At 37.8% G+C, this 18,176-nt stretch overlaps 1 protein-coding gene across 2 annotated transcripts in view; it reads left to right on the top strand.

Annotated features, from left to right (window-relative positions):
- The first annotated feature begins 1,721 nt into the window (after window positions 1-1,721).
- The window catches only part of ctnna1 (catenin (cadherin-associated protein), alpha 1), a 72,606-nt gene continuing 56,151 nt past the window's right edge, over window positions 1,722-18,176 (top strand). The window contains exons 1-7 of one of the 2 annotated variants that reach the window (XM_058649202.1): window positions 1,722-1,867; window positions 4,143-4,260; window positions 4,585-4,780; window positions 10,686-10,852; window positions 11,106-11,225; window positions 13,049-13,318; window positions 16,894-17,097. In XM_058649202.1, the coding sequence (XP_058505185.1) occupies window positions 4,156-4,260; window positions 4,585-4,780; window positions 10,686-10,852; window positions 11,106-11,225; window positions 13,049-13,318; window positions 16,894-17,097 (1,062 nt within the window). In that variant the 5' untranslated portion in view covers window positions 1,722-1,867; window positions 4,143-4,155. Of the gene's footprint in view, window positions 2,092-4,142; window positions 4,261-4,584; window positions 4,781-10,685; window positions 10,853-11,105; window positions 11,226-13,048; window positions 13,319-16,893; window positions 17,098-18,176 lie in introns of both variants that reach the window. The other variant, XM_058649201.1, reaches the window with a different exon arrangement.

Genomic DNA, 18,176 nt, shown 5'->3' with positions numbered 1-18,176 from the left:
AAATTAATTATTGCACAAAATATATTCAGGAGCATCTTTCAGAGGATAATTATATTATGAGGCCTTCATTAAAGACCTTAATAAGTACATAGTGCATTTGTGAGCTCATTCTCATCAGGACTGTAATTCATGCTGCTCTGGCAGTGCTTCATCTACTCCAGCCAACTGTGTGTAAGCCGTGCTCTTGCAGAACAAAACACCAATGTTGTTTGTAACGTTCTCTATGGAAACAAGTGTGAATTGCAAATGACTCTTCTCTGCACAAAGCACTTCCTTTCTCTGTATGATTATTACCCATCTGATTTGCACTCTGTTGTAATATTTGATTATGTTTTCTGTTAATTCTGTTATAACATGAGACCACTGTTTAAAGAAAGAGTGTGTCCGTTGTGTGTGTGTGTTCGTGAAAGGAGGAAAAATGGGGTGGTGGGTGGTTGGGTGGGCTGGCCACTTCACCTGGCCTCTTCAGATATAATCTATTTATGGCTTTCACACGTCATTATGCCCAAATCAAAATAACAGCCTCTTGTGTTTATCAAATGTCAAAGTGTTATCAGTTACAGCTACAACAAGCCATATGTGGAACTTATATATACATATATACAGCGGATCTGATTCTTGACCTTGAAAGTGCAATATTTATGACATCTGCTCACCCTCTCTAGTCATCTCAATAACATTTCATTTCAAACGTCAATGCAGCTGCAGAGGGATGTTTATTATGTATCAATAAAATATGAGATACCAACTTAGCAGCAAAACCTGCTCACTGCGTGTTCACCTGCTGTGTCAGCTGACTGTGGAGCACTGTGTTTCTCTAGAGTCCTCCGTTTCATCAATGTGTTAACCCATAAAACACATGGTCTTAGTCCAGATACGTTGAATGCAGCTGTAAATATTTACAGCTATTTCATTTTGAAAGGGAAGTAATTGGGCCATATTGAAGCAACGAAGCCTGTAAACAACAGACCAGGTCGTTTTAAAATGTGGAGAAAGTGGGACAACACCTGACACTCTGACACAGACATAAATTTGGTTTCAGTTCAGAAAAGACCTATCTATCTTTTACAAAGCATGTCACATCCTGTCAGGCTGTGTTAAGAACAATTTAATTACAGTCACATATGATTAGAACGCTGACTATAAATCAAATAATGGATAAAAACGTAAGATGTTTATTAAATCCATTCTTTGTGGGGGAAAGATGTTGTATAATGAGCTGCAAGGATTGATGATTGTGCTTGTGTCATTAAAATGTTTATTGTGTGAGATGTTTGACACCCAAGCAATAAAGACAATTCAGAAGGGACGTTATAGATGTCCTACAATGGAATTGTGCTAAGTCAAAATTATGTTGTATGTCAAACTGGTATTATGGATAGTCATGGTTTAATTGTAGGTTTTAAGTTAAATATGTCATCAAATGTATTTTGATTAGAGATATCTTCATCTTTTATTCTGCCTAATCAAAATTGAATTACATATATGGGTAACTGTCAAGTCCAAATGAAGTCACAACTATAGTCACAATGATTCATAATTTGGATCTGTAATGTTGCTTCCAGATAGTAAAGTTTTGTCATAAATATCAAAACGGCTTGCTATAAAACTCCCTCTGTTTGGCCTTCTCCCACAATGATTTGAAAGTAGTGGAAGCAGTAATTAATCCATATATGGACACACACTGAGTGCCACGCCCTAAACGCCTCCTGGTTTTGCGGGCCTGCTGCGTCCTGTGGTCGCCCTGCCCCGCTGCCAGGAAGTTCAGGAACTCGGTCACCGCCCCAGCCCCCCCCAAGCCCTCCGCTTCACCCATTGTTGGGCAACAGCCTGCGACATAGAAACAATCTTGACCGAAACTTCACAGGTAACTCAAAGCTAGAGATCGATTAAGACACTGGAGTATTCATCTTTTGCTATACTTGTCAACACACAGGAAGTGTTTTGTACGTCCGGGAGTTAGGAGCACAACTTCACTGAATCAGTGAGGGGGAGGAAGAGGGAGGAAAACTTTTGAAGCAAGGAATTCCGTAATTCTCATTCCTCCATTTTGAACTTTTAAACTCCAGTTTCTCTAGTGGACTGTTGTCGGTAAGTTTGTTACGGTTTCGGTCGACTGCACTTTAGATATAAAATATCAGCCGCTACCCCGCGTAACAGACGGTTCTTTATCGACAAGTCAAAGTTTTCGGAGCATCAGCGCAGGCTAACAGGGCTAACGTTGCTGTTTGTTGTGGCGGTTAGCATTAGCGTTAGCAAGGTACAGTGTATGGGACACGGAGCGTTAGCAGGTAACGTAGCGTTCGGTAAGCTAAGTTGGCTCAACTGTTAATTATCTTTTAAAATAAATTAACTGTTGAAAGGATTTGAATTGTCAACACCGGGTCATAAGCTCTACATAACCGCACCAGTTTGTTGTTACCGTCTCAGTTAACGTTGCTTCAGCTGTGTAAATCTATACTAACTCAGGTAAAAGTTAGCTTCAACAGGTGGAACGCCACCTAACGTTGCTTGTTAGCAGCTAGCTGAGGTGTTGGACCCACCCTATCTCACAAGTAGTGATGCCAACAAAAGTCCTTGATATTTTATTAGTTTTCGACTTAAGTTATCTCAATGCAGTCTGGTTCGCTGATCTCTCTTGGGCCAATTATGTAATTCTGCTTCGTTGGAATCTTAAATGGAAATTTAATCCAGTTCACACGCACGTATCAATCACCTGTAGTCCTCAGCCCTACCGCAGGTAGCTTTGGTTTCATTTGCCATTGCAGAGAGTTATATCTGCTTCTGAAACTTTGTAGCCACACCCAGACTGAGGAAGTAAACGTGATTTCACCCCGCTATGGCGCAGTTATTTTGGTTAATCCACAGACTGTAGCTGTATTTATGATTGTTTCAGGTACAAGTGTTCTGAGCTAGCATGGGCTAGCACGGGCTAATGTGATTATGTTTCCGTGAATAGCCTCTGACTTCAAAGTTGTTCATGTCCAGACCTCAGACAGTTGCAGTGTTTGGTATTACATCACAGATGTCTCATATTTGGAGGTCATCCTAATTTCTTGACATTTTAGTATTACTGTGTGTCAAATTATGTGTCATGTATTGCTGTATAGAAGTGTAGGATTTTGACAGCAGTGCCAATATAGTTTTCTTCATGTCAGTATAATAGATATATAGTATATGTTTATGTAGTGTGACACACAACACTCAATTGCTTTGCCTCAGAATTGTGAAACATTTCACTACTTACCAAACTTTTTTTTCTGAACCCAAAGACGTTTTAAATCACAATTTATTTTATTTTATTAATTTTATTGTTTTTTTCAACTCTAACATACAATCAGAATTCTAAATTAAATTGTCTGACTTTTTATCATGATAATGATGATGCTGACTGATTTGAACTTTTGTTTTTGGCCATGTTGCTCAACCCTAGTAATAACGGTATATAACTCCAGTATTACATTTTTTTTAAATTAAAAAGTAAAATGTGTCATAGATTGTTGTGATTGAAGTATTGCATACCTGCCAGTAAATTTGGATGTAAGGTAGCCATTGTAGTCATGCTTTAAGGCTGTTGTGTGTGTGTTTTTCCTCTGTTTCAGCCTTTTTGACAACAGTCAAGGCCAAAAGCTAGCTTAAGTATTGTTCTTATAATACAAATGACCAGCTTTTCTGTTTTAGCCCCTGAGCCCTCTGGGTTTGCTGATTATCCCTGCCCCTCCATGTTTGATAGCTAATCAATGGAGCTGCAGTCACTGACTGAAGAGACAAATCGAAATTGGGCCTCAGTGTTAGTGTGATCTGGATTTGGCAGACATTCTCTGAAAGTTGAAGCATTGTGGACTGTAATATTTGGACTGTTACACAAACCTTTGGTGACTAGTCTGAAAATCCTAACAGAAGATTGATTGAAGCAATTTTTTCTGCAGTATATTTTCTTTTTGGCATAGCAGAAAGCAATCCTTTTATAACATACAACCACAATCATCTAATTTGGCAACAGACATCCAGCTTGTTTTGGTATTTATTTATTTGATGCAGAATTAATGGTGTGTCATCATTGCATTTGAAAAATGAGTCATCTGCCAATTATGCATGTTTTAACTTTTTGTTCCTTCACTTTGTGAACTTTTTGCCTCTAGAATTCCAGACACCATGACAACCATCAATACACCCAACATCAACTTTAAATGGGACCCAAAGAGTCTAGAGATCCGTACTCTGGCTGTGGAAAGGCTGCTGGAGCCCCTTGTCACCCAGGTCATTGATAATAATTGGATTTGTTCAGATAACACAAATATGCAATATCCACATGGTTTTCTTTACAAACATGTTAAAGCAGTTAAGGTGAAGTGTTTATTCATGATTGCCTTTTTATTATACCACATTCTATGGCGAAACTTCACAGATGGACACAAATCCTTTGATAAGAAATTGTCTTTACGCTTACTAAGGTCATAAATTCATTAAAGTGCTATTTTCTTGTGTTGGTACATAATATCCACATTTTGCTTACTACATTTATGATCCTGAAGCAGCTTTTACTGGCCACATTGACTAATTTTGTATCCCTGCCATGCATAGGTCACTACTTTGGTAAACTCCAGCAACAAAGGCCCATCAAACAAGAAAAAGGGACGCTCCAAGAAGGCTCATGTTTTGGCTGCATCAGTAGAGAATGCTACCCAGAACTTCCTGGAGAAAGGAGAAAAGATTGCAAAGGAAAGCCAGTTCCTTAAGGATGAGCTGACTGCTGCTGTGGAAGATGTCCGTAAGCAAGGTATACTGAAAATACTTATTGCAACAGTGCATGGTTTTTATCTTGAACACAGTAATTCCTAAGATAGGATAGATAATAAATAAATAACAAGCCATGAGAACATATCATCCGGTCCAGTGGTAGACTTTGAAATATGTATATGCTTTGAGCCTTATAGTTTTCCTTTTGCAATTGGTTTTCAGGGACTTCATTAATAGACTTTTAATTTTTAGTATTTGTACAATGTCATCACCTTGGCCTCTTCAAGAGAGCATTTCAATGTAGGGGTTCTTTTATCTCAGTTTTCGGTTGCCCATAAGGTATGTGGACTGAATTACCACAAACCTTGCTCTTTTTTTAACCCTCAATTGTTGTGTATTGTCTCTTCTGGTTTTTTTTGTCTGGAGCCGATCAGATCACAATGAGTCTTCATATGACCAATACATATCAAATACAGGGAATTAGAAAGAAAGCCAATTATGAGTCTGTCTGAAGCCTCGAGGAACACACCGCTGAGTCTTCAACACTGCCGATTCTGATATGTCTGTGAATGGCTTGTATGAGCCAATTTATCAGCTAACCAATAATTAGGTTGTGCTCTATTATTAATGAAATGTAGGTCAAGCTGAGCTGAATGAATATTTCAGCAACAAACTTGTGGTAATGATGGCATGGTGAATCTTAAGGTTCCATGTAATGTTTGTTATTTGCACTGAGGTGGTTTTTTTCAGCCTCAGAAAACATCTATCTATCTGGCTGTCTGTCCATCTATCTAGTCCTTGTGCTCTCCTATGTAGACCCGTGCTTATTGAAAAGAAAATACAATACAAAAGACAATAGTTGCAACTAATGTGGAAAGGTGAAATGGCTCTGACCTATGTGAGTAATTCAATGTCATTTTTTATAGTTTAACGCCTTTTGATTGACATTTCTCAGGTGTAAAGCCATCTCTCACTATGATTTACATGTTTGTTGCTCTACTAAGACTTATCATTTTGTGGATATCTGTGCCATGCTGTCGAGCATATTAGTTTGAAGCTTGTGATGTTGGTGATGACAAAATCACAAGTGAATCATCAAACACCTGGAGGCTTGTCTTGTCTTTGTTGGAAGCATGATGATAGTAGAGATGGCATTCTGTTTAAAAGGTTATCTGCTTGGCTGCTTAGTGGATTACCGGCTTATTGCATTGAAAAATTATCTATCATCATGTGTATGAATGTTTGTTTCCTTTTGTTATTAACCTGCTTCAAATTCTTGTTGTTTCCATGGAGATCAGAATAGGAATGTGAAGTGTATCATGAAAGTATAAAGAGGAAACAAGGTGCATAGATGTCACAGATGATGTCAAATGTATTTAAATGGCTATATCCACCTGCCTTCAGGGACTCAACCCACACACAGTCCATTTCCAATTCAATTTCATGCCTCCTGCAAGTTTCAAACAGTAATCCACCATCAAATCATTGGCCAATGAAATTACCATTTGTCTTGTGATAACAGGTTCCATCATCTAACAGCCACACTTGCAAGTCTCAATTATTCCCCTCTGCTCTGGATATCTGACTCTCTTTTGACACAGTAGCACACCATTGAGACCAGGGAGCTATGACTTGAGAGTGGCTGTTATCACCTTGTGAAGCAACATCTGTGTCACTGTGTCTCTTCTCCCCAGATGCCCAGCGAGTTATACTATGTCCCTTGCTCGATTACTGTTCTGAGTAGTTGGGAGGTAGATGACATGTCACGTCACTAGATAGCTTGTGCAGTGCTCAGTGCCCAGGAATGTTACTGTCGTTGTGGCTGTCACTGGGCTGGAATTCAGTGACTGTTGTTAGCTGGTGCCTAGGTCTGGCTGTCGGCTATGCCATGCTGCTCAGTGGAGCGTGCCTAGACTGATAATATGGCCATTGAGAAGAGTAACACCCTCCCTACCCCGTTGGATTTAAGAAAACATTGTCTAACCAGCTGTGGTGTACCAAGCATTTAAACAAGGAGATACTTTGCTAACAAGGATGATTATGTATACAATGCATATAGAATAGGCTAGTGGACCACTTCACTTATTTTATTTGAAATCTAATTTTAGTTGGATTTTTTTAGTTTTAATTCTAGTTTTTGCTGTTATAGTTTATTGTCTGAATATTTACTTTATTTACCACATAATATTTATCACATACATAGATATGTCCTACCCTTCCAAAGACTTGACTTACTCAGACATTAGTATTTGCTTTGTGCTCTCCTTTTTACCCTTCCCCCTGTCTCGTGCCTTTGCTGTTCAGTTATTTGGAAGGCTTATTGTGTGTGATACATTTAATCATTTCATCTTGCACCTGGTGGGCTGCAGGTAAGTGTTAGATGGATGGAGGTTTATTAAAGGAGCACTGATCACTATCTGCCCCTGAAAATGGCCTTATTGATTTTGTTTGAAGGGGGAATTACAGCTCAAAAGTGTGGACTGTGTTTGAGGTCTGTGTTGTCAATCATTTCCAACACCAACTTGAGATCTGTTTGATTCAACGTGGTCATAGTCTCAGTGAGATCTTTGTTGTAAAGATTATTTTTTTTAACCAAGCACTGCAACATTGACTGTTCACTCTTCAGTCAGTCAATTCTTCAATCATGTAATGTCCCTGTGAACAATTGTATTTTAGTATATTCATTTTAGTATTTGGTTTTATGTTTCATATAATTTTGTCTCACTCACTGCAGTGTTGCGTTTTACAGCTGAGACTATGACTTCACATAAACAAACATAACATTACTGATATTTAAGATGAGATCAGTGGCTGCTGCCATAAACGTCAGGTTCTAAATTGTGATTAACACTATGGTTTTTGATACTGTACAAAATAATATTTGGGTAAAGGAATGGATTTCTTCTCCCTTCTTGGCGAAGCTGAAATGGATGAAATGGACTTCTCCAACCTTGGTGAAGCTGAAATGGATGAAACTGAAAGTTTAAAGAGGACAGTAAAGCAACATCTCTGAAGTTGTTAATGCTCAGAATTCTATAAATTCACTGGGATTCACAATAGTATGTATTTCTTGTTTTCCAAATATGAAAAAATAACTACGTTGTGTTCACACAAACTATGTAGATAATTTCCAACATAGGATGTCTTTGTAGGTGCATCTGCTTGCATTTAAATATTTTAGCTGTATGAAAACTTCATTTTGAGTTATGTGTATATATATATATATATATATATATATATATATATATATATATATATATATATATGAGAGCATAAAATATGAAGTGATAAGGGCAGAAGGGAGATGATTGAAGGGAAATGATGGGAATCAAAATCCCAGACTGAAATGATTCTGAGGGGTCACAGATATAGTTTTCTCTTGTTCAGTATAGGAACACAAAGCGTAGCCAGAAAACAGTCCACTGGCCGACACCACAGTACAACATGCTTGTTATCTTAAACCACTTTCTACTGGTCCAAAAACCACCAACACCCACTAACATCTGACTTTTGCCTGAAAGAGAAATGATGAAATTGTCAATAACTCCCGGGTCAAATAACTCTGCAACAGAAAAAGAACTACTACAGCTCCAAGTGTGATCATTGGCAATGGAAACGCATTGTTCAGTTGTCTACCTGCTGATGCTACACCTTTTTCAGTTTAACGAGTATGACAACATGCATTATGTTAACGCACATTTAATAATTTTCTGTTGAAGCTTCATTTTGAAATCGTTCTGTCACCATTGGGTTTGAATGATGAATTTGAGTGAAAAGTAATATTTAACTATTGTAGCATCGTTACTGGTCTCCATGTTGCTTTCTTCTGTTGAATTAGTTTTCCAAGTATTGGTTTCCAATGTGTTTCTCTATACATTGAAAAAAAAAACAAATTCCTGTTGGCAATGTAAAATAAGTTATCACCTTTTTTATAGCGGGTTTACTTGTGTTTTAAAAATTGCTATTGTACACAAATGCTTTGACCTCATTATAGATAAGTGGATCCAGCTATCCATACACCACACATGTGATGGAATTAAAGTGTTACATCAGCAACACACATAACACAAGAATAACGAAGGTCATGACACTACATGTAACAAATTGGTGAACATGATTAAAATTACATGTAAAAATATCAAAGACCAAAAAGTAACTAAAACTTAAAAAATGTGCTCAGTTGTGAGTTAAGTATTTTGGTGACCCTAGTGTTATGAATGCTTAATATATCAAAAAAAACGATGTGATGGACTGGCAGCCTCTTCACCCTATGTCAGCTGCCATTGGCTCCAGATGAGCACAGCCCTCATGAGGAGGATAAAGTGTTAGAACATGAATGAAAAACATTTGTCCACATGCATTGTTGGGCATAGCCAGTGTGTAAGAATTGCGTTTTCCAGTTTTGGCCTCTACATCTTTGAATTTATCCATGATTATCAGAACAGGATACCGTGTTTAGGGTCAAGGAGTCTGGACGGGGAAGAGTAAAACGGGAAGCACAGCTGCTTTCTAAGCAGTTCTTTTTAGGCAGTGCAGAAAAACGAAGGAGCTTTGCTCTACACGCGATTATCATAAAAAAGACCATACTAAGCACAATGGTAAAAACCGGCTAAGAATGAATGAGTGGTACATTAATTCTACGTTTTTTTTCTCACGAAGCACACTTTATTCACAGAAGAAAATTGCTCATTTTGGTGCTGGTCATCTTTTATTTTTTCCTCTGCATCTTCTATGGAGCTGTACTAATCCTTTTTTGCTTTGTAACCATGCTGATGAGGCATTCATTTCCATCTCATCCAATTGTTTGGATTTTGATTGTGCTTCCACTGAAATAAACTGGTGACCGAATTAATGTCTTGTTCATAATGTTAGCCTACAAAGTCCATTTGTGTGTCCAGTCAACTGTGCAGGAGCAGCTAATGTAGGACAAAGCATGGTGCTGGACAAAACCAGACAGTGAGCCTTTTGTTATGGCTATGACCTCTTTTTTTCCCTTTAGAGCACTGTGTGTGTTGGTGTTGCTCTGTTTTCAAGCAGAAATGATCACTGGACACTGAAGAGGTGTGGGTGTCTGTGTGTGTCTCTGCTGTTCTGTGTGACATGTTTTGACTCATGCCACAATAGCTAGGCTGGGAAAATGTGCCGAACTGTCACACCTCTCCCGAACACTCCTCCTCATTTGTAATGTTATAAACTTGTCGTTGTGAATGGGTTGACTCCTCCTAGAAATCTGCCGTTGGCACCAGTACCCCACTGCTACTACAACATATAACTGCTGCAACTACTGTAGACCCTTTTTACACTTTGAATATTTAATAAAATGTAATCTTTTCTAGTGCTGGTTGGTATGAACAAAAAATGATTTCAAGATATGAAGCAGTATTTTTTTTCATGCATTAGTGAGTGCTCCAGTGAGAGAGAGGCGCAGGTGAATGTGTGTGAGTGGTCAGGCAAGAGAGGGGGAGTGGCGGAGTTATGTGTGTGAGTTGGTTAACGGAAGTACATACATTCTTGGTGCTCTAACATATGTTTTCTGCTAAGGTGGTGGTGAATGGCTCATTTTTGCAATTGCAAAAAAACAGTTACTTATTCAGCTAAGCCCTTAGAATGTGTGGTGCAACAGTGAAAAGGGAACTGTGGAACAGTGCTTTGCTGCGCCACGTTCTGTTTTGCATATACCGGTATTAGGATACACAAAAAATTCTCATCATAAAAAAAGAACTTTTTTTAAGTTTTCATTTAAAGCATTAATTTTCCTGTTGGGGAGGTATTTGTTTGGATAATTATACACACCAGTTAATGATAAGAAAGAAAATAGTTTCCGTGTCTCAGTTCAAGATTTTTAAATAGATTTTATCTTAAAAGTCCATTTTGAGTGACATTTCATTTGAAGTTTCAATTTGAACCTTTGAGTTAATGTCTTTTTTTTCCTTTTTTATTCTTAGGTGAGTCAATGCGCCAAGCTTCTGGAGAATTTGCAGAAGACCCCTGCTCTTCTGTGAAGAGAGGCAATATGGTTCGTGCCGCTAGAGCCCTCCTGTCAGCAGTCACACATCTGTTGGTGCTGGCAGACATGTCTGATGTCTACAAACTTCTACTGCAACTGAAACTGGTGAGATCATTTGATTGTATGCATACTGAGTGTATATATAAGCATTGCTTATTTATAAGCTATTATAACGGAAATACATTTTTTTGTGACAATGATACTGTAGATAAATTAGCCGTCTAATGCTCAGAAGGATTATGGTAATACAAGTTTTGTAAACAAGGCAGTTTTGAACCAAGTTATCTTTTGAAGTCTCAAGAACAAAAGCAATTTTCAACTGAAGTATTTGCTTACCTTTTCCATATGCTTTGTTTAGGTGGAGGACAGTCTGGTGAAAGTGCGTAATGCAGGAACAGAGCAGGACCTGGGAATCCAATATAAGGCCTTGAAACCAGAAGTGGACAAGCTGAATATGATGGCTGCTAAGAGACAGCAGGTAAGGAGTAGTTGCACAAAGGAGACCTGATATTTGATTGTTGAAGCAGAGGATTCTCTCAGTACATTTTCATGCACGATAAAGTTGAGCTACGGTTGAGCTCCGTTCAATTGAACTACTGACCTTGTCCGAGTATACAAGCGCTAGTTGGGAATTGATGTATTTTGTCTGCCACCACTCCGTGGGTTGTTAGTATCAGGCAGATTTTAGTTAGCATGGAGCTAGTTATTAGCTTGTCGACTTCCATTCTGAGTCTTTCCGCCGTCCTTTACTTAAAAACACCCAATTTTTCTAAGCTGCTAGTGCATAAAGTCTTCTCATCAGTCCAAGAAATGTAATGGTTTGAATTTCTCCATGTTTCTGTCGCTTTTGTCTTATTCTCTTGAGTACTGGCTTCAGGCCAGTATTTCCTTATAATAAGATGCCACTAACAAAGGCTTACTCGCAATGTAGTGGTCCACAGTAAAGTGCATTTTTTAGGTAAAACTACTTTATTACTTTTTTATTTATTATTATTACTGTTATTATTCCTATTTTTACAGATCCAGGAGACATTAATTAAAGGAAACTGACAAGATCTTAATGTATTTTAAGATTTCTCACAATTTTAATTAAATCAGCAAGCTATGCAAAGTTAATGCCATATATAAGGGTAAGGGAACACAAATGTTTAGTTACTTATTTTACACACTGCTTTAACAAGCTACATAACTATAGATTAAAACCTTAATAAAATGTTAACATTTAGCATACACAGTATCTAAACTATCAATAAAACACAATTACAACCTACGTTTAAATTATTACAACAAATAAGTTTAAATTAATAGCTTCTGCCGACCCTAACTTCTTGGGTTTCATGTCCTTACACATGTACAATTGCTAAAATACATCTTTGTGGTATAAATTAATCAGACCACTGCTCACCGGTGTTTAGTTATTTGCATCATCAGTGACCTAGACCCAAGTATGAACTGAAGGTCACAGTGACCGTACAAAATACATTATCTGAAGAATGCACATGCCAATTTGAATGAAATATACTTAATAAGCCTTTGTATTTTTCAATTCCTTGTGTCTTCACCACAAACGTTTTGAGTCACGACAGACAAGAATGTAAAACTGCAGCCTGACTGGTTGGCAAATGCACATCACCACCAGAAGTCAAATTATATCAAGAAAGTTTTATCAAGTCAAGAAATTTGAATTCAGCGAGTACTAGGTGAATACCTGACAAGCTTTTAAATAAAACTAGACTAGACCATTCTTGTTCTCTGTATTACCCTTATTTGGAAAACTTGCCAAATTGATCTCTGATTTTCTTTTAGCAAATTACTTGTAATTGCTTTTTTATGGATAGAAAAGTGTGTTTAACCCAAAGTGAATGCTGGAAGTAATGGGGCTTAAAGACATTTTTCTTTGTGCACATCTCAATCAGTTATGGAGTCCTGGGACTATTCCATTTGGAGGAGAAGTTTTACGTTTTTGTATCCACCATAAATCGATAATGCCAATGATCACCAGCTCTTTTGTCCCTTATATGAAGATGTAATTGCAATATATTACAGAGGTCTGAATAGAAACTGATTTATTTGCAAAGGCATATTATAATGGCCTTATCGTGAGTATTGTGTTACCACAGGGGAGAGAATTATATCTGGGTCATCCAGAACAAACTCTTTCACACTTGGTGTCTCCACAAGGGCACGACAGGCCCATTTTGTAATTAAAATACATTATGACCGCTCCCCCTGTAGGTATTTCATCTTCCGGTTTATCTATTTCACCTTTTTCTTCTCCTTTTAATCTCATTCTGTTCTCAGGAACTAAAAGATGTCCACCACAAGGATCAAATGGCAGCTGCTCGCGGGGTGCTACAGAGGAACATCCCAATGCTGTACACAGCATCCCGTGCCTGCCTCCAGCACCCTGATGTGGCTGCCTACAAGGCTAACCGTGACCTGATCTACAAGCAGCTGCAGCATGCAGTTTCAGGAATCTCCAATGCTGCCCAGGCCACTGCCACTGAGGACTCAGCACTCAGTCACCCAGCTGGAGGTGGAGAGCTGGCCTACGCCCTCAACAATTTTGATGTAAGTCAAAGGAGTAGTTTACAAGTTGCACTGAATTCATTTATATGCCATTTAAATTTTATACATATTGAAAGATTCCAAGCACATAGTTGAGTCAGACCTTTTATTTTACAGAGCTAATGTGACTGAGTTATAAAATGACCAGCTGTGTGGACAAATTGGGACATAGCTTGAGGGTACCCTGAATGAGTTTTTGAGTCACTAAATTGCCCTTTGTCAAAAAAGACATTTTTCACAACTCTAGCATTTAGGGCTTTCCTGTACTGTTTTTAGTTTGGTATGTTTTTAAAGGGTATAGTTGAATAATATTGAAGTCATAATTCTTATAAAAGCAAAGCAGTCTTAAATATCACAGTGTGTTGTATATTTGGAAGCTAGAGATGTTACTGGGTCCTTTTGTCACAAACAAAAATGTTGTTAATTTTTACTTCCTGGTCAGCAAGAACACTAATCTACTAAACCAATTTGCAAGTTGCTGTTCAGTCCCTCATAGTTGTGCTCAAAACCTTTTGTCTCTGCCATTCAGTTAGTGTTATCCAATGTAGTCCAGTGTTTTTCTCAAAAAGATCTCCCTGAATTAAATTTTCATTGCTTACTTGTCATTCTCTGCATCTCCAGTTAATACAACTACTGTGAAACTGCAAATTCAACCTTGGATGTTTTACAGAAATTAAACATTGTTTAATATTCATCTTAAGCATAGAGACGACTGCTAATAAAATGTCTTCATTAGTCATCAAAATATTGACATGAAGTGACATCAGGATAACAGCAGGATTTAACATTAAGGTAATCATCTTGTGCCACCTGCAGTGAAGAATGCAAACCTGATTTTATTTCCCTTTTTTCTCTCCACTCGCATTCGCTTCCTTCAGACTTTTCAGCTCTTCTTTTATTTCATAAAAAAACTGTTCCAAATACACTCAACGGATTCACATGGACAAATTAAATATTTTTCAGTAAAACCTCAAAATTCATTTTGTTGTGTGCTCTTCTGCTAGGAACACTGCTCAGTTTGTATTGATTAGATATTAAGCAATTAGCTGTGTGTGTGTAGTGATGCAGTGCTTAAAACTCACAGCAGTGTTTTCCATTAACTACCAAGACCATGGCGGCCTGCCAGTTTAATTTGTCCTGCTGATTTCAGTATGAGCAGAAAACGTTCAACACTTCTGAAAATGAAAATGTTTTGTGCCATTGCTTCAATTTATAGCTGTGCCCAACTCTCTCTTTGCACTCGCATTAATACATGAATTGTAACTGGGTATGGCATCGTCAGTCTGACCATTAGGAGCACGGGAGAAATAGCGCCGTGTGTTAACATGAGAACCATCAAAAAAAAGCTCCAGTCATAGCAGCTAGATGCAATATGCAGGAACACAGGTTTCCACTATCACTGTGTGCATGTTTACAGTGAGCAGGCAGTTCTCGGTTGAAAAGCAGATCCCCACATAAAGTATGTGTGTACCCTTACACTGCCACGGTTACTGAAAGAGCAGACTTTGACATCTTTTGTCAGATGTAAAGTATTGTAGTGGATGTAGTTGGAGGCAATGTAACCAGGGCATACATATGAGCTTTTTTACTATTTCTGTAACATGTTTATGCCATGTGTCACTCTGTTGTTTTATGACCAATCTTTTCCATTTCTGTAAGCAAAAATGTTCTATGTTTAGTAGCAAATTAGATATTTTATATTATGTTTGAAGCACTCATCAGTTGGTGAGCATTTATTTGCAAGAAGTCCTGCCTGTTTTGGAGAATAGTTGTATGTGAAAGAGAAGAAACTCTGTGCTTAAACATTGTTAACTTCTAATGCTGATTGACTGCCACTGCACTAGAGTATACCTCTTATGGTATAGAAGTATTCTTCTCTTGTGACAAATGTGGATGCAACAAGTGTAACACTGCTGCCTCTTTATTTCAAAGTTTCAAAGCCACAAAGTTTCAAAGTTAATCCTCAAAAACCTGAATGCAGACTAGCTTCTTCAAGAGGAAAGCAAGATTAGCATGACTCACCTCCCTCTCTGTATCATCCTTCATGTCTCTCTTGTGTGCCTGTTGCCATGGCAATATTACACGCAAGCAGAGGAGGTCAGATGAGACAGAATGGAGGGGGCTGAAGGTGGATGTGATGGAAACCACAGTTTTATCTGCTGAATTGTTGAATTTTTTTTTAGCAATAAGTCATCCGCAGAAGCACAGATGTCAATGGAGAAGTTGTCTTTCTTGTGCTACTACAAGCGTCATGTTAATATCTTAACCCTCTGCAGTACCTCTCCAGCATTTCAACTAGTTGCCTCTCAGCAGGCTTGCCTCTGTGAAATCAGACATTTAAGAGTTCTCTCTCATTCTGCAGATGTAAGAGAGCAGAGTCGGTTACTATAACACGTCTGTGAATGGTGAAAGGTAGTGAATCAAATCCTTTTACAAAGGTATTATATGTTTATATGTATAATTACATATATATACAACAGATGAGTCTACATTCATAGACTGATCTCTTGTGTATATGTATATGATATTGTAAAAGTTGCAGACATACACTAGTGCTACTGGTGTCCTTTTTAACTCGTACATTAGAAGTAAGAGACAAGACAAACCTCTCCCCATTCTTCATAAATTACACTTTTTAGGTTGTTTTCACCAGTCCCAAAAATGTATCTTCTTAAGCAGCAAAAGAAACAATAACTTAACCATTTTATTATGTCTTAAAATTCCTTCGTTTCCATTTAAATATTTCTTAATTCTGTTAAAATGTTCTACTCATTTTACCAGCAAAACATGTAAATAAAAGCCAACAACATAGTAAGAAATAAAGAAACATATTTATGCAACACAACATTGCATTATTTTATCATGTGCTTTAAGTCTGAAATAAATAAGTACAGACAAAATATTTAGATTTTGTTTAGATTAGATCTACTGTAGATAAGATCTAGATTAGATTAAGTGCTTCAAGCATTTTATGGTGTTCTTCAACACAATGTACTCAGGATTTCTCAATCCTGGTCCTGGGAAACCATTTCCCTTCATGTTTTAGATGTTATTTATGGCGTATTTAAAGGTTCTTAGTAATGATCAATAATCAATTACAGTTTAGTTAGGAGATAATAAAATAGTGATAGGATTATATTTTTTAACAAGCATTGCACTTGGATACTGAAAAATCTAAAATCTAATAATATATTGACATTGTTCCATAAATTTTTTTTCCCAATCAAAGGTTTGTCAAGGTTGTGTATTAGTAAAGAAAATCAGGCATTATTTAAAGTTATACTCAAACCTTTTTGATTTTATTGAAAATGTGGCCATTATGATACTGTTTTTGAAACTGTACACTTAAGTTACTGCCCTACAGATATTAGGACAGCACACCATATTCTTCCCTTAAGATTTTTTCTAACCCTAACCCTAGCCAGCCTGCCATTCTGTTAATTCTGCCCTCCACTTGCTCACCAGATTTCTCTCTTTGGGCTCAGATGGGGAGACATCAGTGTGTCTTGATGACTTTTGGCTTTTTTTTCTCCCTGTGTAATTTTCCCTTCTCTCCCCTTTGCCCCTTTTTCTAACAGAAACAAATCATTGTGGATCCTCTGGCGTTTACTGAGGAGCGTTTCCGTCCCTCCCTGGAGGAGCGCCTTGAGAGCATTATCAGTGGCGCTGCCCTCATGGCCGACTCTTCCTGCACACGTGATGACCGCAGGGAGCGCATCGTGGCTGAATGCAATTCGGTGCGCCAGGCTCTTCAGGACCTCCTGTCTGAGTATATGGGCAATGTAAGTGTGTCACCTTTGCTTTTCTTGATTCTTGCTATGCCACCACCCCTCCATTTTTTGGCCTACATTGCATTTTTGGATTAAAAGACAGTTAAAGTGTTACATTCATTTTTAATGCAATTAATCTAGAATTGTGTACAGGAACAGCTGTGGACAAAACATTGTTGTCCCCGTTTTGTTTTTACTTGGCTGCCTGAAGTCAGTTTGAAAGGCTGTACATTAGAGCTGCAACTAACGATTATTTTCATAAGCGATTAATCTGTCAATTATTTTCTCGATGAATCGTTTGCTCCATAAAATGTCAGAAAACCTTAAAAAATGTTGATCGGTTTTTGTCAAACCTGGAAATGATGATGTTCTCAAATGTCTTGTTTTGTCCACAAACCAAAATTATTAACTTTGAATTACTTCTTTGTTATCCAGAACAAAGAAATGAAGAAAATATTCATATTTAAGAAGCTTAAACTATCGGAAATCTTGTTTTAATCATGAAAAAAACTTCTAACCGATTATTGATTATCAAAATAGTTGTCGATTCATTTAGTCATCGATTAATCGATTAATGGTTTCAGCTCTACTGTACATGCATTTGGTGCTCTTATAGTGAACCTATGGAATCCCATGCTGCTTTAAAACATTCTTACTTGGTTATCATGGTGTACCAGAGTGACCACTTGGTTCATGGTCACCCTCTTGACATGGCCCCTTTCCACCGCTCGCTTTTTTTTTTGCATAGCAGGCATCTCTTGTCAATGAAATTTCCTAGATGTGTCCGATTGCATCTTGATGGTCAATGACACCTGGGTGTGCCCTGATAGTTCAGGGTGTACCCCACCTTTCGCCCTATGTCAGCTGGGATTGGTTCCAGTGTCCACAACCTTTATGTAGATTAAAGAATGAAACCCTTGTTTTCTTGGATTCCCCAGACAGCAGTGGTAATTTGTGTGCACCTGGGGTTATATTTTCCCCAAATATGAGATGCATTTAATCCCGGGATTTTAGAAAAAAGTGACATTTCAGTTGTCACTTTAACATTGTGGTGTATTGAGTTGAGAACAATGAGGGAAATCATATCATTT

This window comes from Solea solea, chromosome 14 (genome assembly GCF_958295425.1).
Source record: "Solea solea chromosome 14, fSolSol10.1, whole genome shotgun sequence".
NCBI lineage: Eukaryota > Metazoa > Chordata > Actinopteri > Pleuronectiformes > Soleidae > Solea > Solea solea.
This window is presented reverse-complemented; position numbering and strand designations above follow the sequence as displayed.